The sequence below is a fragment of the Rousettus aegyptiacus genome, unplaced genomic scaffold, assembly GCF_014176215.1.
Source record: "Rousettus aegyptiacus isolate mRouAeg1 unplaced genomic scaffold, mRouAeg1.p scaffold_m13_p_3, whole genome shotgun sequence".
Lineage (NCBI taxonomy): Eukaryota > Metazoa > Chordata > Mammalia > Chiroptera > Pteropodidae > Rousettus > Rousettus aegyptiacus.
The window spans coordinates 74,919,124-74,943,235 of NW_023416306.1; the positions used below are offsets into that span (position 1 = coordinate 74,919,124).

Consider the following 24,112-nt stretch of genomic DNA (forward strand, 5'->3'; position numbering starts at 1 on the left):
AAGCAGAAGAAGGGAAATCATAAGAATAAAGCAGAGATAAACAAATTAAGTGTGAAAAAAACAATGGAAAAATTAATAAAACCTGAAGCTGGTTCTTTGAAAAAATCAACAAAATTGATAAACCTTTAGCTATAGTGACCAAAGGAAGGGAGAGGGTGGGGGAAAACTACCTATAAAGAAAAGTCCAAAACTAAATGACTTCACTGCTGAATTTTACCAAATATTTAAAGAATTAACATAAATTGTTCTGAAACTTTTCCAAAAAATAAAAGAGAATGCTTCCAAATTCTCTGATGTTTCCACTCTTCTATGAGGCAAGTATTACTCTGATACCAAAACCAGGCAAAGAAACAGAAAGAAAATAAAACTATAGAGTATGGTTTTATGAACTCTTATGAACATAGATGCAAAAATATGGCAAAACAAGTCTAGCAATATATAAAAAGAATATACATCATGACCAAGTTAAATTTTCCCCAGGAACACAAGGTAAGTTTGACATCTGAAAATCAATTAATGTAATATAACATGTTAATAAAATTAAAAAATAGTCTCAATAGGCACATAAAAAGCATTTGAAAAAATCTGGCACCCTTTCATTTTAAAAGATTTACAACAAACTAAGAGTAGAACAAATTTTTCTTAATTTGATAAATGATATCTATGAAAAACCCACAGCTAACATCATATAGTATATACAACAGGCTTAAAGGTGAGACTAGATTTTTTTATCTTAGAATGAGTTAAAAGATAAGGATGTCCACTTCTATTCAACATTGTATTGAGTATTCTAGCCAGGGCAATTAGTTAATAGAAATAACAGGCATCCAGTTTGAAAGAAGTAAAACTTTCTCTACTCACAGATAATCTTATAATACAGAAAATTCTAAGGAATACACTAAAAAATCTAGAAGAACTAATAAATGAGTTCATCAATTTTGCAGGAAAAGTCTATTGTATAGATATACATTTACAATGAACACTATGAGGATGAGATTAAGAAAACAATTCCAATCAAAAGAGCACCAAAAAAATAAAATATTTAGAAATAAATTTAACAGAAGAAAGGTAAAACTTATACTCTGAAAACTATGAAACATTGATGAAAGAAATTAAAGAAGATCTAAATAAGTGGGAAACATGCATGTTTATGGATCAGAAGACTTAACATTGTTAAGATGACAGTACTCTCCTTTAATCTTCAATTAATCTACATATTCAAAACAATCCCTATAAAATTTTCATCTGACTTCATAGATATTGACAAGCTGATTCTAAAATTCATGTGGAATTGTAAGAGACCTTGAATAGCCAAAACAATCTCAAAAAACAACAATCAGAAGACACTCTTTCTTACCAAAAATCTTACTACAAAGCAGTAGTAATCAAAATAGTGTGGTACTGGCACAAAGACAAACATTGTGATCAATGGAATAGAATTAAGAGTACATAAATACACTCATGCATATATGGTCAGTTGATCCGCAACAATGATATCAAATCCATTCAATGGGGAAAAAATATTTTCAACAAATGATGCTGGAAAAACTATACAGACAGAATATTGAAAGCTGCAAGAAAGAAATGACTTGTTGCATACAAGAGATCCTCAATAAGATTATGAACAGATTTCTCATCAGAAACTTTGGAAGCTAGGAGGTAGGGTGATATATTTAAAATATTAAAAGAAAAAAAAAGTGCCAACTAAGAATCCTATATCTGACAAAACCATCCTTAAGAAATGAAGGAGCAATTAAGATATTCCCAGATAAACAAAAGCTAAAGGTGTTCATTCCCACTAGACTTCCCCAACAAGAAATATTAAAGAGAGTCTTGTAGGTTGAAAGGAAAGGACACTAGAAAATAACTCAAAGTTGTATGAAGAAATAAGGATCACAGTAAAGATAAATCCATGGGCAAGTATAAAAACTATGATTATTGTATATTTGGTTTGTAACACCAATTTTTTTTCTACATACTTTAAGAGACTAATGCATTAAAAAGTATTAGTTTACATTTTTGGACACATAATGTATAAAGATATAGTTTGGCAACATCAATGACAGAAAGGAATGGGGACAGAGCTGTAAAGGAGCAGAAATTTTGAATGTTATTGAAGTTAAGATTACATAAATTCAAATTAGAATGTTATAATTTTAGGATGTTAAATGTAATCCCTATGGTAACCACAAAGAAAAAAGCTATAGAATATACACAAAAGGAAATGAGAAGGAAATTAAGATGTTTCACTAGGAAAAAAATCAACTAAAGACAAACAAAATGCAGTAATACAAGAAATGGGAAACAAAAAAAACCATAGGATATATAGAAAACAAATAGCAAAATGACAAGTAAGTCTCTTCCCATTATGTATATTGATGTAAAAATCCTCAACAAAATATAGCAAACTAAATTCAGCAGCATATTACAAAGATTATACACTATGAACAAGTGAGACTTATTCCTGGAATGCAAGGATGATTCAACATATGAAAACCGATTGGTGTAATTGATCCTCACATGCACAAACACTCAACAAACTAGAAATGCAAGAAAATTATCTCAACATAATAAAGGCTATATATGAAATACCCACAGGTAGTATCACATTCATTAGTAAAAGATTGAAAGCTTTTCCTCTAAGATGAAAAACAAGCAAGAATGCCCACTTTCACCTTCTATTCAACATAATACTAAAAGTTCTACCCAGAGCGATTAGGGAAAATAGATAGATAGATAGATAGATAGATAAACAAACAAACAAACAAACAAATAAATAAATAAATGCAAGCATCCAATCTGGAAAAGAAGTAAAATTATCTCTTTGCAGATTATATAATCTTACATGTAGAAAATTCTAAAAATTTCACAAAAATATTAGAACTAACAAATAAATCAGCAAATGAACAGGATAAAAAGTCAACAAGCAAAAATCAGCTGCATTTCTATATACTAACAACCAACAATCAGAAAAAGAAACTGAGAACATGATTGAATTTACAATTGCACCAAAAATAATAAAATACTTAGGAATTAGCTTAACCAAGACTATAAAAGCCTTGAAAATGAAAACTAAAAAAAATTGTTGAAAGAAATTAAAGACATAAATAAATGGAAAGACACTCTATGTTCATGAATTGGAAGACAATATTGTTAAGATGTCAATACTACACAAAGTGATTCACAGATTCAATGAAATCCCTATTAAAATCCCAGTGATGTTTTTTGCCAAAATGAAAATAAAATCCATCCTAAAAGTCATATGAAATCACAAGAGACCTGAATAGCCAAACCAATCTTAAAGAAAAAAGTTGGAGGGACTCACAGTTTCTGATTTCAAAATCCACTACAAAGCTACAGTAATTAAAACACTGTGGTACTGATACAAAGATAGACATACAGGCCAATGGAATAGAGAGCTCAGAAATAAACACTTGCATATATGGCTAAATGATATTTGACTAGGGTTCAAAGTCCACTCAATAGGAAAAGGAAAATCTATCAGAAAGACAGTCCTAGTCCAAGTGGCACTAGAAAAACTGGATAGTCACATACCAAAGAATGAATTTGCATCCTTAGCTAACACCTATACAAAAACTAACTCAAAATGGATCAAATATATACATGTAAGACCTAAAACTCTTAGTACAAAACATAGGGCAAAAGCTTCAAGAAAAAAGTTCTTTGTACTATACTTTTAAATAAGACTCCAAAAAATTGACAGGGTGGGATACAGGTGAATCAAGATTGGAATGGTATTGGCAATTTTTCCAGCCAATAACAGGAACATGGGAATTCATTAGATGATCTTTCTTTATTTTTGTGCATTAAAAAAAAAGAAGTAAAATTGCTGCTAACTGGAAGACGAATAGAGGAAGAAGGGAGAGAAGATAAAGGCCCAGCAGGAAGATGAGCAGCTGTTCCTGACACTGATTGCACAAGAGAGGTTTGACATATTTAAAGGCACAAAAGCAACCACAAGAACAACTAAAAAACTTGTCAAAAATTAAAAGAACTGGCAAAAATGAGCTAAATCTTTAGTTTCAGAAAGAACATCAAGAAATTATACCTTAAAATATTAAATCATCGAATAGCAGTTTAAGCACTATGAAGAGAAAATGTTGGCTGTGCTTTTCTCTCAGAATCGGAATGTGGTGAGACAGTCTCATCCATCAGGCAAGCCATGTGTTTCCATCCATGTCTCAGACTCCCATGAAGTCAGACCAAGGACCATGAGAAGTGTGCCCTGGGTCACGTCTCCGCCAGGCCATTGATGGTCGGCATGCTTTCTCCATCCCTCTCTTCTCCTTTGAGCCCTGCGCTAACAAGGCAGACCTAGGAAATGGACGCTGCTTGGCACCTGAGTCACCTAACAAACAGAGGGGCCTGACACACATGGTTGGGGTAAGTGGGGACTGAAGCTTTGATGGATTGAACCAGTGAGAACTGTGAGAATTCTCATTTTCTTTGTCATAGCAGCAGAGCCTAGACTGAATAATACATAAGGAATTTTAAAATACCAATGGGGCTTGTTTAAGTGGAGGGATCAGGGGACTTTGTTTCCTTAATTACTCTCAGAGTAAAATAAAAACCTGATACAAGTGGGTGCTGAATGGTTGTTTTGTGATTTTATGAATGCAGAGCCCCAGTGTGTGCTCTTAACTGTGCCAACACCTGAGAGCACATTAATGAAGCCCGTGCAACACCAAACCACGGGTGTGGCAGCAGCTTATTCAAATGCAAGCACAGTGCCCACCTCACTTTGCTGGCCCTTCAAAGCCAAAGGATGAATCAATGATAAGTGACTCAGGGAATATTTTTAGACCCAAGAAGGCTGACTAAATGATTCTGAAGAAGTTGAAAAGAAAAAAGAAAGTGCTCAATCTCCGAGGCTGCTCCTACAGACCCAGGCACCAGGCTCTTTCCAGCTGCTACCTCAGAGTCAGTAGCTTCAGCACCCCGCCAGAAACTCAGAAGCCTTGCTTCCCTTGTCACCCATATCTCTAGCAACCCCACATGACCCATCTTGAACAATCAGTTCACAGTGGGAAGTCACATAGGTTCCACTCAGGAATAAATTTAGACACAGAGCTGTTTTGCATCCTTATTTCTCTGAGTAATCTGTTCTGCCAAGTTTACCCCTTTATAGTCAGGGACCAACTAATTACCATGAAAATCAGATGAATAAATATTGAAGAGAATGTGTTCATCGTCTATTTTGGTGTCCTCACAGCAAGGAAGCAACATTACATTTTTAATTAAGTCTTTCATTTCCATTTTCTTTTTTAGCTAAAGCTGTCCTCCATAAGATCAATTAAACTAGATAATCAGATCCAGCAAAAAGCCCCCCAAAACAACAGCTATTAGTAGGTGTGACTTACAAATTTTCTCAACTGTGCTATTAATTTCTCCTCCAAAATTAAAGTGGTATAGACAGCAAGGTGTGGGATTTGGCTGACTGGACACCCGGATTAACTATATCACCACAACTTCCTTTCCTCTTTTATCTTCCACATTATCATGATACTGGTTTGTGAATGTATATTAGTAGTAATACATATCTTTTTAAATCATCCTTTTGTCTATAAGGACCAAGTGAAAAAAATTAATAATCTTTGCTTTAAAAGATTGTATAATTCACCTAAAGTTTAACTTTTCAGTTTAAAAATACCTAAAATTTTTAAGTAGAATATTATATTCTCATGGAATTGCTTAGGTATTTTCTCTCCTGTTTTCTTTTAGATTAAAACAACTGAATTAACAGACAATTTATGCAAATCGAAAGAACTCTGGACTGATTTTATCTGAAAAATCTTATTTGTAGTTCTACATCTGCCAATAGTACGTGACCCTTAAAACTCCATGTCACATTTTTAGGCTCTCAACTTCTGAAAAAGACTGAGATTGATCTATGAATTCACTTGTATAATGCTTGTTGAACACCTACTATGTGTCAGGCACTATTCAAGGTGCCAGGGGATACTGCACTGAGCAAGACTGCTAACCTCATGAAGATTATAGTTTGGGGTGGGGAGGTTTAAATAATAAACAAATTAACAAATAAATCAGTGTTCGTGTGTGATAAGTGCTTTAGGGTAGGAATAATTTAGTGTAAAGAAATAGGGGGTACTAAGGGCTTCTCTTCAAGATAAAATGGTGAGGGAAGCTTTGATTTGAAATAAATCTAGCTTATTGTAAAAGATGAACATAACCCTATAATTCTGACACCTAAACCAGATGAGGACACACAGTGATGGAAGCAAAGACAATAAAGACAGATTTCACTTATGAATAGCAACTGAAAAAATCCTAAAGAAATCATTAGGTGTTCAAAACCAGTAATGCATTATATGATTTCTAGTCAAGACAGAGGAGGGTTCATGCCAGGACAGAACGTTAGAACATCTGCCAGTGTAATTCCCCACATTAATTGACTTAAGGAAAAAATTACATTATTATCTCAGTAGATGCTAAAAAAGTATTTAATAAAGTTCAATGTCTACACATGATGAAAGAAATTAGGTAATTAATATGCATGAATTCCATGAGAACAAAGATTGTCCTTTTAACTGATTCACAAAATATTACAGGTTACAAAAACAATGTCTGGATTTAGTAGACATTTGGTTCATATTTGTTGAGTGAGTGAATGAGTGAGTGAGTGAATGAATGAATGAATATCTTTAAGCTGATAAGGGCAATCTACCAAAAGCTTACACCAGCCTTTTTAAAATTAATTTTACTTTTTTTTTTAACTACAGTCGACATTCAATATAATTTTGCATTAGTTTCAGGTGTACAGCATAGTGATTAGACATTTATATAATTTATGAAGCTCTCCCCCTGATTAGTCTAGCATCTACCTGGCATCATACATAGTTATTACAATATTACTGACTATAATCCCTATGCTGTACTTTATATCCCTGTGACTATTTTGCAACAACCAATTGTACTTATTAATCTCTTCCCCTTTTTCACCTAGTCTGTTAACCCCCTTCCCAACTGGCGACCATCAGTTTGTTCCCTGTTATCTATGAGTCAGTTTCTGTTTTGTTTGTTCCAAGTATAGGTGAGATTACCTGACATTCATCTTTCTCTGTCTGACTTATTTCATTAGCATAATACCCTATAGGTCCATCTATGTTATTGCAAATAGTAATATTTCATTTTTTATGGCCCACTAATATTCCGTTGTATATAAGTACCACTTCTTCTTTATCCAATCATCGACTGATGGGCACTTAGGTTGCTTACATATCTTGGCTATTGTATATAATGCTGCAATAAACAAAGGGATGTATATATCTTTTCAAATTAATATTTTGAATTTCTTTGGATAAATACCCAGAAGTGGAATTTCTGGGTTATAAGGTAATTCTATTTTCAATTTTTTGAGAAATCTCCATACTGTTTCCAAAGCAGCTGCACCAATTTGTAATCCCACTAACAGTGCAAGAGGGTTCTCTTTTTTCCACATCCTCGCCAACACTTGTGTTTGTTGATTTATTGATGATAGCCATTCTGACAGTTATGAGGAGATATCTCATTGTGGTTTGAATTTGCATTTCTTATATGATTAGTGACATCAAGCACATTTTTATATGCCTATTGGCTATCTGTATGTCCTCTTTAAAGAAACATCTATTCAGGTCTTCTGCCCATTTAATTAGGTTGTTTGATTTTGGTGTTGAGTTGTATGAGTTTCTTATTAATTTTGGATATTAACACCTTATTGGACGTCTCATTGACAAATATCTTCTATTCAGTAGTTGCCTTTCATATTGTTGATGGTTTCTTTCACTGTGAAAAAACTTTTTAGTTTGTCATAGTCACATTTGTTTCTTTTTTCTTTTGTTTTCTTGCTTGAGGAGATGTAGCAGAAAAAAAAATATTACTAAAAGCAATGTCTACGTTTCCTTCTAGGATTTTTATGGTTTTAGGTTTTACATTTAAGTGTTTAATCCCTTTTGAGTTTATTCTTGCATGTGATGTAAAAAGATGGGCTAGTTTTATTTCTTTGTATATATCTGTCCAGTTTTCTCAATACCATTTACTAAATAGACTGTATTTACCTCAGTATATATTCTTGCTTCTTTGTCATAGATTAATTGACCATATAAGCGAGGGTTTATTTCTGAGCTCTCTATTCTGTTCCATTCATTTGTTTTTCTGCCTGTACCATGCTGTTTTGATTACTATAGCCTAGTACTATAGTTTGATATCAAGTAGCATGGTACTTCCAAATTTGTTCTTTCTCAAGATTGCTTTGGCTATTTAGAGTCTTTTGTGGCTTTCTATAAATTTTAGGATTATTTGTTCTAACTCTGTTAAAATGGCATTAGTATTTTAATAAAGATTTCATTGAATCTATAGATTGCTTTAGGTAGAATGGACATTTTAACAATATTAATCCTTCCTAACCATGAGCATAGTCTATGTGTCTATTTATTAGCATCTTCTTTAACTTCTTTCTTCAATATTTTTTAATTTTCTGAATATAGGTCTTTTACCTCCTTTGTTAAATTTTTTCCCAGATATTTTTTGATGCTACTGTAAATGGGATTATTTTCTTAATTTCTCTTTTTGATAATTCATTATTGGTTTATTAAAATGTAACTAATTTCTGAATATTAATTTTGTATCCTGTTCCTTTACTGAAACCATTTATTAATTCTAGTTTCCTTTACTTTTCTTTTTTTTTTTTTAGTGTAATCTTTTGGGCATTCTCTATATAGTATCATGTCATCTGCAATAATAACAGCTTTATTTCTTCTTTTCCAATTTCAATGTCTTTTATTACTTTTTCTTGTCTGCCATGGCTAGGACTTCCAATACTATGTTGAATAGAAGTGAACATCCTTGTTCTGTTCCTGATCTTAAGGAAAGTGTTTTAAACTTTTCCCCATTGGGAATGATATTAGAAGAGGGTTTGTCATTTATGGCCTTTCTTATATTGAAGTATGTTTCCTCTATTCCCACCTTACTGAGAGTTTTTATCATAAGTGGATGCTGCATTTATTGACATGATTATATGATTTTTATTCTTTCTTTTGTTTGTGTGGTATATCATGCTAATTGATTTTCTAATATTGAACCAACCTTGCATCCTAGGAATAAATCTCACTTGATTAGGGCATATGATCTTTTTCATGTATTGCTGAATTTGCTTTGCTAATGTGTTGTGAGGATATTTGTATCTATGATCATTGACATATTGGCCTGTAATTTTCATTTTTTTATAATGTTTTTGTCTGTTTTTGATTCAGGATAATGGTGACCTCATAAAATGAGCTTGGGAGCCTTCCTTTCTCTTCAATTTTGAGAAATAATGGAATAGGATAGGTATAAATTCTTCTTTGAATATTTGGTAAAATTCACCCGTGAAGCCATCTGGTCAAGGACTTTTGTTTGTTGGGAGTGTTTTAATTTACTGATTCAACTTAGTAGCAATCGGTGTGTTCAGATTTTCTTTTTCTTCTTGATTCGATCTTGGAAGATTGTATATTTCTAGAAATTTATCCATTTCTTCCAGATTGTCCAATTTATTGGCATACGATTGTAGTATTTCCTTATAATCCTCAGTATTTTTGTAGTGTCCATTGTTACTTGTCCTCTTTCATTTCTGATTTTATTTATTTGGGTCCTCTTTTTTTTTCTTGATGAGTATGGTTAAAGGTTTATCAATTTTGTTTACATTTCCAAAGAACTATTTCTTGTTTCATTGATCTTTTGTATTGGGGTTGTTTTGTTTGTTTGTTTGTTTTTACTCTATTTCATTTATTTCTACTCTTTATTATCTTCTTCCTTTTACTTTACTTATTTTGGACTTTGTTTGATGCTCTTTTTTTAGTTCTGTTAGGTGTAAGGTTAAATTCTTTTTTTTGAGATTTTATTTATCCCTAGAGATAGGTCTTTATTGCTATAAATTCTATAAATTTCCCTCTTAAAACCACTTTTGCTATGTCTCATAGATTTGGGGTAATTGTGTTTTTATTTTAATTTGTCTCAAGGTAGCTTTTGATTTCTCCCTTGAGCTCATTGTTAATACATCTATTGTTTAGTAGCATGTTATTTAGCCTCCATGTGTTTGTACATTTTTCAGTTTTCTTTTTATAATTGATTTCTAGTTTTATATCATGTGGTCAGAGGTGCTGAATATGATTTCAGTCTTCTCTAATTTATTGAGACTTGTTTTATGGCCTAACATGTCATTTATCTTGGTAAATGTTCCATGTGCACTTGGAAGAATGTATATTCTGCTTTTTGGGGGGTAAAATGCTCTAAAAATATCAATTAAATTTATCTGGTCTAACGTATCAGTTAAGGTTGCTATTTCCTTGTTGATTATCTGTCTGTAAATTTCTATCCATGGATGTCAAGGGGATGTGAAAGCCTCTTGTAATTACTATATTACTGTTGATTTCTCCTTTTATGTCTGTCAATATTTGCTTTGTATATTTAGGTGCTCTTCTATTGGGTACATAAATGTTTGCATCATTTTTCAGAATATTTTTAAATTTTTTATTTTTCAATTATAGTTGGCATATAATATTATATTAGTTTCAGGTGTACAATATAATGATTAGATATTTATATAACTTACAAAGTGATCACCCCAAGAAATCTAGTACCCATCTGACACTATATGTAGTTATTATAATATTATTGAATATATTCCTTAGCTGTACTTTACATATCCATGACTACTTTCTAACTACCAGTTTGTATTTCTTAATCACTTCCACTTTTTCACCTACCTCCCAAAACCCCTCCCATCTAGAAACTTCCAAATATTCTCTATATCTTTGAGTATATTTCTGTTCTGTTTATTTTGTTTGTTAGATTCCATATGTAAGTGAAATTATATGGCATAAGTCTTTTTCTATTTGACTTATTTTACTTAGCACAATACCCTATATGTCCATCCATGCTGTCGCAAATGGTAAGATTTCATTTTTTATGGCCAAGTAATATTCCATTATGTGCATGTATCATCTCTGCTTTATCCATTCATCCACTGATGGACTCCTAGGTTGTCAACATTTCCTGTAATACCAGCTTGGTGGCAATGAACTCCTTTACTTTTTTCTTGTCTGGGAAGCTCTTTCTCTGTCTTTCAATTCTAATTGATTGTTTTTCTGGGTAGAGTAGTCTTGGTTGTAGGTCCTTGATTTTCATCACTTTGAATATTTTGTGCCAGTCTCTTCTGATCTGCAGTTTTTGTTGAGAAATCTGCTCACAGTCTTATAGGAGTTCCCTTGTAGACAATCAAGTGCTTTTCTCTTGCTGCTTTTAAGATTCTCTCTTTATCTTTAACCTTTCAAATTTTAACAATGATGTATGTTGGTGTGAGCCTTTTTGGATATATCTTGTTAGAGACTCTCTGACCTTCCTGGGTTTGTATGTTTATGTCCTTCACCAAGTTAGGGAAGTTTTCTCTCATTATTTTTTGAAATAGGTTTTCAATTATTTGCTTTCTCCTCCTTCTGGTACCCCTAGGATGCGAATGTTGTTACACTTGATGTTGTCCCAGAAGCCCCTTAAACTATCTTCATTTTTTTGGATTCTTTTTTCTTGTTGTTGTTCTGCTTGGGTGTTTTCTGCTACCTTACATTCTAATCTCTGATTTGATCCTCTGCTTCACCTAATCTGTTGATTCCTTCTAATATAGTCTTCATTCCAGCTATTGTATTCTTCATTTCTGACTCATTCTTATTTTTCTATCTCCATTTTTATGTTTTCTATCTCTTAAAGTTATCATTGAGTTTATCTACTCTTTCCCTAAGTTCATTGAGCATCCTATAACCAGTGTTTTAAACTCTGCATCTGGTAGATTGCTTGTCTCCATTTTGTTTAGCACTTTTTCAGGAACTTTGTTCTATTCTTTTATTTGGGACACATTTCTTTGTCTCCCCATTTTGGCTGCCTTCCTGTTTTTGTTACTATGTAGGGCTCCTAAGTCTCCTGGTCTTAGTAGAATGGCTTTATGTAGTAGGTGTGCTGTGGGGTCCAGTGGCACAGCCAAGTGTTCAAGGTGTGTCCTTGTATGGGTTGTGTGTACCCTCCTGTTGTAGTTGAGCCTTGTTTTCTATTTGCATGTCAATGAGAGTGGATCCCCCTTGGGCTGATTTGTTGTAAGGACTGGCCAGTGAGGGGTCGACCCTATGGAGCAGCATTCACTTTAGCAGGGCTTGGTGCCACCCGAGATGCCCTTTTGATGTATCATTCTCAGATGCATCCCTGGGTGGTGGTCTGGCTCTAGTCAAACCAGGCCATTAGGTGTATCGGCTCAAGGGCCTCCTGGGAGGGGCCTCACTGCAGGCCAAGCTCAGTCACAGCCTATGTACTTCTTAGGCTACATTGCAAGAGTCACCAAGCAATCCAGAGATGACTGACATCTGTGCTGGGCTTAGAGGTGCCTCAAGAAGCCACGCGAGGAACCGAGGCCAGCTGCTGCTATTGCTGGGCTTGGGGATGCTTAGAAAGAAGTATGGGAACACTATGGTTAGATGCTGCTTATTTGGGTTTTGCAAACCTCTGAGAAATTTTTAGGAAAGTCCGTAGCATGAGCCAAGACCCATCATTTGTATGTATATAAAAAAAAAATCACTGGAGGCAACTTGGGTGGGTCCACAAGTTGGGAGGGCCTAGGTCTCAGGGAATCACCAGGGCAGGGCAACTAATGTTGATAGAGCTCAGATATGGTGGCCACCTGCATCCGCACTCCAGAAAGGGTAGAAGGTCAACAAAGGACCGATAAATACTGCCAGCACTTCTATCTGTGAGAAAGCTGCCCCTCTAGCTCTCGCCGTGAAGCCAGACAATTCAATTCCTCTTCATATATCCCTGGTACTTTTGAGCTGCTACCTCAGTGCTGAAGCTCAGAGCGAGTGAGTTCATTAGCAATTAAGTCTGTGCATGAGCCCTTTAAGAGGAACATCCAGGACTCTCACAGCCCTCTGTCTCACTCAGCCACAATCTCTTCCGCTTTATACAGCCAGAAGTTGTGGAGACTACTGTTTAGTCATGAGCCCTCACTCCTGCAGAGGGACTTCTACAGCCAAGATATCCCTCCTCATTCTCAACCACCACACACAGTTGTGGGACCAGCCCATTTTGCATTTCCACTTGCTCCTAACGGTCTTGAGCTGGCCTCTTATATATGTCCCTAGTTGCAGGATTTCTGTTCAGCCAGATCTCAGGCAACTCCCAATAACAGTTATTGTGTAGTTTCATTGTAATTTTGATGTGGTCATAAGAGGAGGCAAGCACAGATTCTGTCTTCCACACCATCTTGACCAGAAGTCCTTCATCAATTTTAATTGAATGAAATCTCAAACATTCCTATTCAGGTGGGGAACAAAACAAGCATGCCTTTTCCTAGCCAATCCCAAAGGCACCCTAGTCAGCAAGGTGGGGTGAAAACATTTAAGGACAGAAATTGGAAGACAAGGGAAAAAACCATTAGTATTTACAATGGCATGACTATTGTTCCAGTAAAACTACTGCAATCAGAAAAATTTCTGGGGACAAGTCCACATAACATTTCTCTCCCTGCAGTAATAACTGTAGAGAAAAAAATAATAACATACCACATACAACAGCAACTAAAACTAAACACCCTATGAAGTAACCTAACAAAGGCAACAGAAGAACTTTCTGAAGAGAATTTTAAAATTCTAACCAAGGACATCTTATAAACTACATAAGTGGAGACATATACCATGTTAATGGATATGAAGATTTAATATGAAAAAAATCAGCTTTTCCAAAATTAATCTATAAACTTGATGCAAGTCTAATCAAAACCTCAGCATTTTTTTTGAAGACCTGATGAAGTGAATCTAAAATCATAACAAAGAAGAATAAATGTCTGGGAATAGCTAAGTCAACTTATAAAAAAGAGAATAAGAGGAAGGATTCATACCACCAGAGATTAAAACAGTTTCAAAGACATAATAACCAATATAGTGTAGTAGTTGTACAAGGAATAAAATGTCAGATCAATAGAACAAATTGATAGTCCAGAAACAGGCCTATGACACAGAGAACTTAGTATGTCATAGAAGGATCATCAGTACTACAAAGAAAAGATGAACTATTTGGCAAATGGTGACAAATGTTGGCTCACTACACAGAGATTTGAAAAATGGTGGGTCCTTATCTTAAATCATCTTCCAATGTAACTTTAGTTAGACTTGAAATGTAACTATGAAAGATAAAATTATAAAGCTGATAGGAGAAAATATAACAGAATACAGTATATATGTCATTTGTAGGTGAGGAAATCTTTTAAAACTCAAAACATAAAATGTAATGAGGAAAATAAATGGATTTGGCTATATTCCAAAGAAATACCTCTATTTGATGAAGAATGTCTCAGACAAAATTATCTGATAAGTGAAAATTGGGAGAAGTACATACGAAAATTCTATGGCTGAAAAACTCAACAAGAAAGCCCAATAAGATTAGAAGAGACACAGGGGGAAAAGATAGAAACATAAAATGTACAGGAGAAACCTGTGCATGAAGTGCAATCAAAGAATTGTATGGCAAAATGACACATCATTTCACTCTTCACTCATACCAGATAAGCAAAACTAGAGGGATGATATAAAGGAAGAGGAGGAAGGGGACACTCTCATGCTCTATTGCTGTGCATATAGGTAGTACAGCCACTCTGGAAGCAAATGAAACTCCTAGTGAAATCAAATGCATGTATATCCTATGACCAAAAACTCTCCACTCCTGGAATATGCCCCAGAGAGATTGTCCTAAGTACAAGGGTAAAATGTGCAAGGGTTTATAGTGTGCTTTCAGTGCCTCGTTTCTTCATTAGAGAGCTCAGGAAGTGATGTACAGACCATGTATATAGGGATTCCTAGGCAGCCCATCCAAGTAACTGTTCAGTATTCAAAAGGCACCTCTGACAGACCTCAAAAATGTACCAAAGGGGGAAAAAATGAAATGGGATTTGTGGAACAATATCATGTTTGCAAATTTCTAAAAATGCACAAACACGAATTATGTATATTTCCCCATATATTTTAAGAAAATACATACAACAAAAGAAGGTAAATTGGAAGGATACACATTATAGTCACAAGAATGGTTGCCCAGGTGGAGAGGGAAACAAGAGGTACAGAGATGGTATCTAGAAAGCTGAGTTTTCTGGGCAACTAATTCTGTCTAGACACCCTAGGTAACAAATTATCTCAGGCAACACCACTCCCTCTCCAAACACACAATGTTAAATTGTGTTCACCACATACAGCTGAAGACTAATCCTTCATCCCTACCTATCAATCAAAATAATACAGTATTCTCAAACACTGCTTAGAAAGCTTGACCTGCTTCTTTGTTTTCACTGTATAAAAGATTTTAAACAATAATCCTGAAATTTACTCAATAGTTAGTTAAATATAATTACATTCATTAAACTTAGCATTTCTTGGACTGTGCCAGGGTGAAGTCAAATCTATTGACTGGAAGATGAGCTATTCAGTCAAACATACAGAATTATTCAGATACAATTATGCTGCCAAACTCACTGTCATGAGGCATTAGTTCTCTGATTGGGAAACCACGAGACTGATGAATAGGGGTTTACTTACTGCTTCATCCCATGCTACAACCTGCAAAGAAAACCTATGATTCACTTTCTAGAGGTATTTGAGAGAAATATTAAAAACCAAGGAGCCCTGCACTTCTTTGTGCCATATCAGCGTATTTGGGAGAAAAACTTCATCAGTTTTTGTATTTATTTTAAATGACACAAGAATAAGTCTTTTTGCCTGGGCCCTGGTGACCATGGACTCCCATGATTTCCCATAGCCCAGCTCTGGCCTGAAAGCATTAGTCCCCTGTGCTTGGGCTCAGAGTCCTGGAGGAGTGCTGTCAGGACTTTAGCAGGCACATGTGGGTAAAGGAAGGAAAGCAGTTGTGCTGTACTCACTGTGCCTTCTGGGTCCACGAGTAACAGATGCTTGGCTTGGCCATCGTGCATGCCAGTGAGAACGAAGGAGCCCAGGTTGGTGGTGCTCTTTCTGACCAGGAAGTCTCCATCTCGCTTCAGCAGCCCCTCTGCCTCCTTCCTACTCATCTCGCCTTGGTACCAAGGCTCTGCTTTAAGCTCTTCCAGCATCCTGGCATCTGGAGCTTTGGGTGAGATGGGGCTGATGCACTCCACAGATGCTGCTTTGCTCAACAAAGGTCCCATGGACTGGTTCTTGAGAGCATCTTCAAAAGGTTCTGCCAATAACATTTGCCAGCAAAAGGTCAACCCAAAAAGAACAAATGATAAGTGGTACAATGCAAGGGATGGGAATGCAAAGGCAACTCTACCAGAAGAAAGAACTGGAGACAAATCACAGGCTAATAATATAATAAGATTCATCATAACAAGCATTTGAAAGCAAAGCCGAAATCTTGGCATGACAAGTCTGCTTTCCTAAGGCAGCTGGTTAGAATGACTTCAGTTCTACATGCTGTAGGAGGCCATGCATGTTACACGCCATCTAATTTCTCTGAAACGTCGGCTAGTCTCTTTAACAAATATATTCTCTTCTGAATAAAAGCCTGCCAATATCAAAGGAAATACACGAAGGAAAACACAAATTGCTAGGTTTTGATTTTGTGCAAAACTTATCAAGTGTTTATTTCAAAATCTTTGGACTGGGTGAATTTTTAAAAGAGAATGAAACTGACATTTATTGGGTGCCTTTTTTGTGACTTGCCCCAGGTTAGGAGCCCTATCTTCCCTTGACCTTCACCTGTTTCCCTGTGGAAAAGGTTCCTGTGTGAGTGTCTAGGACTGAGCTTGACTTCAGGCCCTTCAGAACATATCTCTCGCCACAGGGCATTAGTGAATGGTAAGACTGCTGCTGTAATAAAAAACATCAGTGGCAAAGATGTGACCAGGCCTGCCTAATTAAATCTGTTCAATTTTCAAATAAGGTAATTGTACAAAAGCACTATGAAAAATTTGTGCAGTGCTACACCAGTGTACTGTATAATAATGATTATTTAGGACTGCACTGCTAACCCAATAAAAAGCAAGCACCACAAGAAACAAGAACTGCATCCTCCTGGGCTCAAGTATATCCCCAAAGTCCAATACTGTTCTTGGTATATAGTTCTGACCCTATAGTCAACGAATGCTGCAAAATAAGACTAATTGTTAGTAGAGGGTGGGCAAAAGTGAGGTGGAAAAATAAAACCAAAATAAAGTCATTCTGACACTTGTGAAATCATTTACATATTTGGAGAGAAAAAGAAGTTAAAACTATTGATTAAAATTTGATTTTTTTATCCTATCCTTTTCCTGATTAGAGTAGTTAAAATTTATATTTATAGAGCAAAGTGGTGGCTCTAGCCATAGTCATAGTCATAGTCATAGTCATAATAATAACACAGTTGTGTGTTGCTTAAAGATGGGGATATATTCTTAGAAAGACATGGTAAGGCAATTTTGCCATTGTGTAAATATTACAGAGTGCACTTATACAAACATAGATGGTACTTTCAGAGGACTGGCAGCACAGTAGGTTTGTTTATACTAGCATAACCACAAACATGTGAGTAATGCATTGTACCATTATGACATTAAGACAGGAATGATGTCACTAGGTGACAGGAATTTTTCAGCTCCATTATAATTTTATGAGACCATTGGTGTATATATGGTCTGTAGTTGACACAAACGTCATTATATGGTATATGACTGCAACAATAGTATCTACCTGTAGGGTCACTGCAAAAATTAAATAACATAATAAGTACATAGCACATGGTAGAAATTTGTTAAATGCTAGTCACCTTCCTTCTTTAGCCTGTAATTTTGGATTTGAAAAAAATTGGGGGGATATAGAGCTCTTTGTGAAGAGCTCGTTGGGAAGTTCTTTCAAAATTCCTTAACAACAGTTTTTACTTCCATTAATCAGTTCATGAATGATTTAATTTTCTCAAGTTTTCAAAGAGCAGAAGGTCCGTGGTACACGATATTGCTATCTCAGTAGTTTCCTGTCTCTCTTTTTATCTTGTCTTATTTTTCATCAGAGCACTTGTTACTACCTGGTAATATATAGTGATTATTTAAGCCCCATAAGAATAGGGACTTTGCCTATTTTGTTTTCTCCTATATCCCAGTAAATAGAATGGTATACGATGCATGCTAGATGCTCAATGGAGAGGAGTAAGGGGAGAGAGAAAGAATGAGAGAAAAATGAGAGGGAGGTACATGCATACAAGTGGGGTGTGCTATAGTTTCTTGGTCATATATTGGTCTTGATCAACAGACCGAGAGCACTGTGAAGACAGTGACCATACCACTTCATCTTGGTATCCTTAGCAACTGAGACAGTATTTGGCACACAATAGCCAATTAATATTTAAGAGAATAAATAAATGAGTGCATTTATTTATGTATACTGTTTGTCTCAACAAATGTGTAGATCTTCAAGAGGAAAGTTAACGCCAAAAAGAGAGGGAGATTGCTTTGTCTCTGGACTACAGAGAGGGTTATAATCTCACAGCAGAAGCTAGCCAAGTTCAAAACTTTGAAAATCCCACTCATAACCCAGAAGAGTGCAGCTAGTTATCACTGTTAATTAAAACTCAGCTACCAGAAAATCGGTAATTGCACAGATTTCCAATAAAAGGCAGCATCAAAAGCCAACTTAAAAGAAAAGAAAATCAGAGGCAAATGGAAACCCACTCATGTCAAAGAGGTCCTTCCTTGGGCTGCTCTCTGCGCTGCTGCTGGCAGATGGCCCAGCCTGCAGTGGGAGGTGCTGAGTGTTCACGTAGGTAGGGGCTTCTCCCATAGGGGCCACATGCGCTTTCCCTTCTGGCATGCTGTAGATGTCCACAGACCCTGCAACAAGAAAATGAGCCCTCTTTTCTTCTGATGGTAACACTGCTTGTGCATTTACAGTTAAGCCACCTAGCATTTCACAGAGAAGGTCCTACAGGCTATCTTCTTGCAGATCCCTATCAGATTAATCTCTTCTGATCTTGTCTCACACAGTTTTGTTCTGGCTAGGACTCACTCCACACCTTCATGTCGAAATGGGAACTACCAGCCCATAACAGCGGACACCCATGACAGTGTCCTTACCAAGACTCTGGTCCCCTGACCTGGCCTGGTGAGTGGAGCAGGCCATGGCTTGTTCTGCTCAAACCCTTAACAAAGGCCTTGAGCTCAAGTAACCAAGCAAAAGAGCATCAAGCTTTATTTTAATTGCCCTTTTTTCCTTTTAAGTGTAAGTGAATGCTTTGTAAGTTAACCCCATTCTAGCAATGTAATACAAGTGCTGCAACCCATTTTAGAAAGTTACTACCTAATAATCTGAGACACCTTCCTTATAAAACAGAGCCTTGCAGCCCCTGGCTCCACAAAGGAGGCCCAGAGTGGGACTGTGATTAAGGTCCCCCTCCCCCCAAGGCAGGCCCTCTAAGGCACTTTACAGTTGGCCCAAGACTATGCCCAGGCTGGGCCAGTGATGCCTGCTGTTGTCACCTGAGGAGAGTGAAGGGTATTGCCCGATCACACCTGCTTGCATCACTATCCAATTTTACAGGATCCTTGTCTCTAGCACACTGTACTGGCATATTCTCAAGATGGTCTTTTAGCGTTCACATCTCTGGAGAGAGGTTACCTTTCATACCCTATTGACAGTGGGATGTTGAAGCTAGCTCAATCTAGCAAGTGAGAGTTGCTTCAGGGCTTTTTAAGAAACTTTCTCCAAAGCCCATTGTTGGACTTTTGCCAGCACACCACTGTCCACCCCTACAGTGGGAATGTAAATATCCTGCTAAAATTCTTTTGGGGGAGTGTCTCCAGCAAAGACGTGACCTGTCTCTAGTCCTGTTCTTGCACTTGACTTGACCAGTCTATGTTTCACAGACTGTTCCTAAGTTATGTCCTATTTAGCAGCGGCTATCTGCAGTTCACTCATGTGTGCATTGCAAACAAATCAATGTGCAAGAAGAATTTTACAAACTCATTTTAAAAAGGAGAAAATTAAAAGCCCAAATGAATAACTCTCCTGACAACAGTCCTTTCCCACTCACACGACGGGAGGTGTGAATCTGGGGACAGGTGGACACACACACCACAGCAGCACTAAGAGTCCATTTTCATTTAAGGGGAAATAGCTAACAGCGAATTAACAAGGGAACTTCTTATTTGTTCAATGAAAAAAGATATTTCAAATGAGACTTTGAAATTTATTAAGAGTTATGAGTCTCAAGTTCTAGGACAGGAACTTACATAAGGCTCGTTTTTGCCATGATGAATCTTTTACATTGTCTGTTCTTGACTTGAGTAACTTTAATATAAAAAAAAGATCTCATTTTTAAATAAACCTAATCTTTTTTTCAATATAGTAAATTTATTATGTAAATAATGTGTCTCTTTTAGTCTTTAGCAGTTATTATAGGTCTAGATACACATAAGTTATATAAATACATTTTAAATGTATGTAGTACAAAGATGAAGACGGTAAAAAAGTATCTCTGATAAAGTTATAAATTTGATTTGCTATTTCTATCCTACTCTAAGGTAGAGCTAGGTGGTGGCTTCTGCCAGGACTTATTATACTCAGTTGACTAGGCCAGCACTAATGGGTCATTTTTCAGATGGGGCAAGCAACATGTGAAATTCTCTCACAGAGGGGATCTTTTAAAAATGTATTGCCATTGACTCCCAGCATGAATGGCTACAATGAAGGAAAAAGCCTTTAATGTTAAATCTATAAATGGTAAAATTTATATACATTTATATAAATTGAATCTTAACTCATTTGTCACTCCATCTCCTTCAGACCCTGCAGTTTGTAGCCATGACCCCAGAGCTACTGAACGAATTATGGAAATGTTTGAGGAGGGGAAATGTTTTAAATTAAACCTTCAAAACACACACACACACACACACACACACACACACACACACACACACACACAGAAATAACTGTTTAGAGACTAAAGACTTATGTTAGCAGTTAGTTCTTTGCCATGTCTAAATTATTTTTAATGTGAAATGTAGGTGCATGCTCATCGATTCAATTACATGTGGAAGTGTCCTCTAAATGTAGCCAGGGCATGTAAGGATGTATTCCTGGCATCATCTCTGCCTAGGACAGGTGTCACTCTACTTTTCCTGAAGGTGATCCTGGATAGGGGTGATATGGGGACACCAGGAAGGGGAAGCTACTAGTTCCTGTTAGGAACCACTGGGGAGCTTAGAGACTCCATGAAAAGCACTTCAGAGTCCCCCTACCAACTCCCACTTGAAATGGGTGGAGATGCCTCTGGAGAGGTCAATTCTTCAGCTCTCCTGTCAGAAGAAAATCTCCAGGGTGCTTGTGAACAGTAAGTTCTGAGAGACATGAACTGATCCTTGTGTCAGGAGAGGCTACAGCTGATATGTAGTAGTGGGCACCCCACAGTCCTTATTTTACTTCTTTGATCTGGTCAGGAATCTGCAGTCCCACCCTCAGCAGATTTTTGCAGTGGGTTTTCAGGAAATGAAATATCCAATGGGGAGACATTACTTTTTCTTTGTTTTATTTTTTAACATGAATATTCATATCAACTTTATCTGTAATGGCCACAAATTGAAACAAATATTAATCATCAGGTAAACAGTACAGGATATTCATACAGTGGAATACTAATTAGCAATAAAAAAAGGAATAAACAACACATAAAGCAACAAGAGTGAATCTAAAAATAGTTTTGCTGAATGAAAAATAAGTCGGAAAAAAAAGGAATGCATAATATATAATTACATGTATATAAAATTCTGGAAAATGAAAACTAATCTATATGGAGTTATAAAGCAAATCAGTCATTTCTTAAGAATGGAAGAAGGGCAAGGAAGACCAGAAAGTAGCAAATGACTTCTATATTTTTATGTTTCTCACCCTCCTTACCTTCCCTCTCACCTTGTCTGATGGGTGTTTGCTGCCAGTCTTCACCAAATAGTTCTCCTAAGTGTCTTCCCTGGTAATAAGTTTGCTCTTTTCCTGCAAACTATGGGCATATGTAAGTACACAAAGAGAAAAAAAATATTTTCATCTTATTTTCCCATCTCCAAAAGCCATAACACAGTAGACGGGACTGCAGCAATCAGTTGTTTTCATCCCTGATTACACTCAATTTTCTCTTCATGCCTCACAGTTGGCACTAAGATTTGGGAAATAAGTTTGTATGGGTATGAGGAAGCATCTCATCAAAATTATGCATTCTCCCCTTTTTTCATTTTCCCCACAGTGTTCCTCCCCCCACTCATTTGAGCATGAATTGAGCTCTGCCACATGCAGTAGCATCGCTCAATATGTCCTAAAATAAATTTCAGTTAGAGTGTCTATGTGTCAGAACATACTGCCCACCCAATCCATCTGAGCAAGTCCACCCAGTTAATTCCCTCCGTGTCAGAGCTACTGACACTTGATTTCAATGTTACGTTTGACAGCTTTATTAGTGTCATAATCATTCACATAAGATTAGTGCCATGAAAAAAAAGTCTCTATAACAAACTAGAGATACTATAACTCTAGAAAGCAATTGCTTTACTAGAATTTTGAGTTGAAGGGAAAATCAGGAAATTAACTAAAATAGAAAAATTCACAAAATTCTCACCATTTTAAAGGCCTGTTTCCACTGTCTTTTCAGTGAACTCAAAGCATCTAGACTTTTTTAAAACCTTGAACTCTCTCTTCTCCTCATAAAGATAGAAATATAATGAGATTTGTCCTAATATGAAGAGGAGTCCTCTAGATTCCTATCTCAAGAATCACAATATAGTTCCAAGGTACTTGGCTATTTGGCATAACCTTGTAATGTTAAAACAGAAGCCTCCTCTATTTGTGTTTTGTGAAATTCAAGGGGGAAAAGTTTGTGATCTATTCTGTCAAAGACTAGACAGAACACCAGCCTAAAAGTAATGTTGAAGAAAATACAAAGGAAATAATGTTTATGGTTAATTAACCAGCATCCAAGGAAAAAGATATAACACTTACCTGGGCTGTGTCAGGGACATGGGATCTGGCTTTCAATCGAGCATCAACAAACCCCCCTGGAGGCGGTGTCTTGCTTGGAATGCTGTTGTAGTACGGGTGGTCTGAGCCATCCCCCTCCTCTTCAGTCCATGGCTCATCCAGACTCTGCATTCTGTTAAAAGAGAATTTCCAAGGGCTTTAGAAAAAAATTGAGCTTGTAGTTAAAACCAACAAATCTAATGTTAGTACCTGTCACCTCAGAAAAAAAGTTTAGTCACTGTTCTATGAACCATCTAGGTTTCAGACATATATAAAAAACACATGAGAGAATAACTCTGCCTTATTCACAATTCTACACTTTGCAAAATGCTAGTCATATTTGAATTGGGAAAAAAAAGTCCTTTTAAAAATATACATTTTAATTAAGAAAGAAAAAAATTATGTGTAAGAAAACTAGATCCTCAAGTCACATACACATATTTTAGTAAATCATGAAGTTTACCCAAAGCAAAATCATCTTTAAAATTACTTAATGACATCAGGGAAAATGGCAGAGTAAGAACCTCTGAAAATATTCTCTTCCATAAAAGAAACAATAAAACAGGCCAAAAACAATGTTCAGGATCAACTATTTAAAACTCTAGAATTTAACCAGAATTTACAACAACCTAGGGAGTGTTCGTTCTTTTTTTAAAGCAAACAAAAACGGCTGTAAGTTACAACCACTGTAGGGATTCAAAATAATTTCTAATAAACTTTAAAGTTTTAGATTTAAGAAAAAACAGCTATAACAACAGCAGCTTGTGACATCTTAACTTGTCCTATTCCCTTCTCCATGGTAGCAGTGAAAACGAACAGCCCACAGCCACAGTGAAAACAAATAGCCTGGAAGCCGTAAGAGAGGACATAACAGCATTGAGACTCCTTCAAAGCCCCGCTCCCAGAGAACGGTCATTATATAAACTGTCTAGTCATTCCTCAGAAGATGTCACTCCTAAGGCTGTCTTTGAGTTTATTTAGAGTTTGCCCAAGGAAAAATACCTCTTCCCCTTTATTTGTCAAAAACAATTAGAGGCAATTTTTTTTTGAGATTTAACATTTTTTTT

The 24,112-nt window shown here is 36.0% G+C and overlaps 1 protein-coding gene across 7 annotated transcripts in view; it reads right to left on the minus strand.

The window, feature by feature from the left end:
• Positions 1-24,112, minus strand: part of SHC3 (SHC adaptor protein 3) — a 148,916-nt gene that overhangs the window by 20,395 nt on the left and 104,409 nt on the right. For 5 of the 7 annotated variants that reach the window (XM_036238631.1, XM_036238635.1, XM_036238634.1 and 2 more), the window contains 4 exons: positions 23,028-23,178; positions 21,939-22,038; positions 18,719-18,877; positions 15,959-16,254 (listed from right to left, as the gene is read on the minus strand). In XM_036238631.1, coding sequence (XP_036094524.1) covers positions 15,959-16,254; positions 18,719-18,877; positions 21,939-22,038; positions 23,028-23,178 — 706 coding nt within the window. The remainder of the gene's footprint in view (positions 1-15,958; positions 16,255-18,718; positions 18,878-21,938; positions 22,039-23,027; positions 23,179-24,112) is intronic. The other 2 variants (XM_016133436.2, XM_036238633.1) reach the window with 1 other exon arrangement.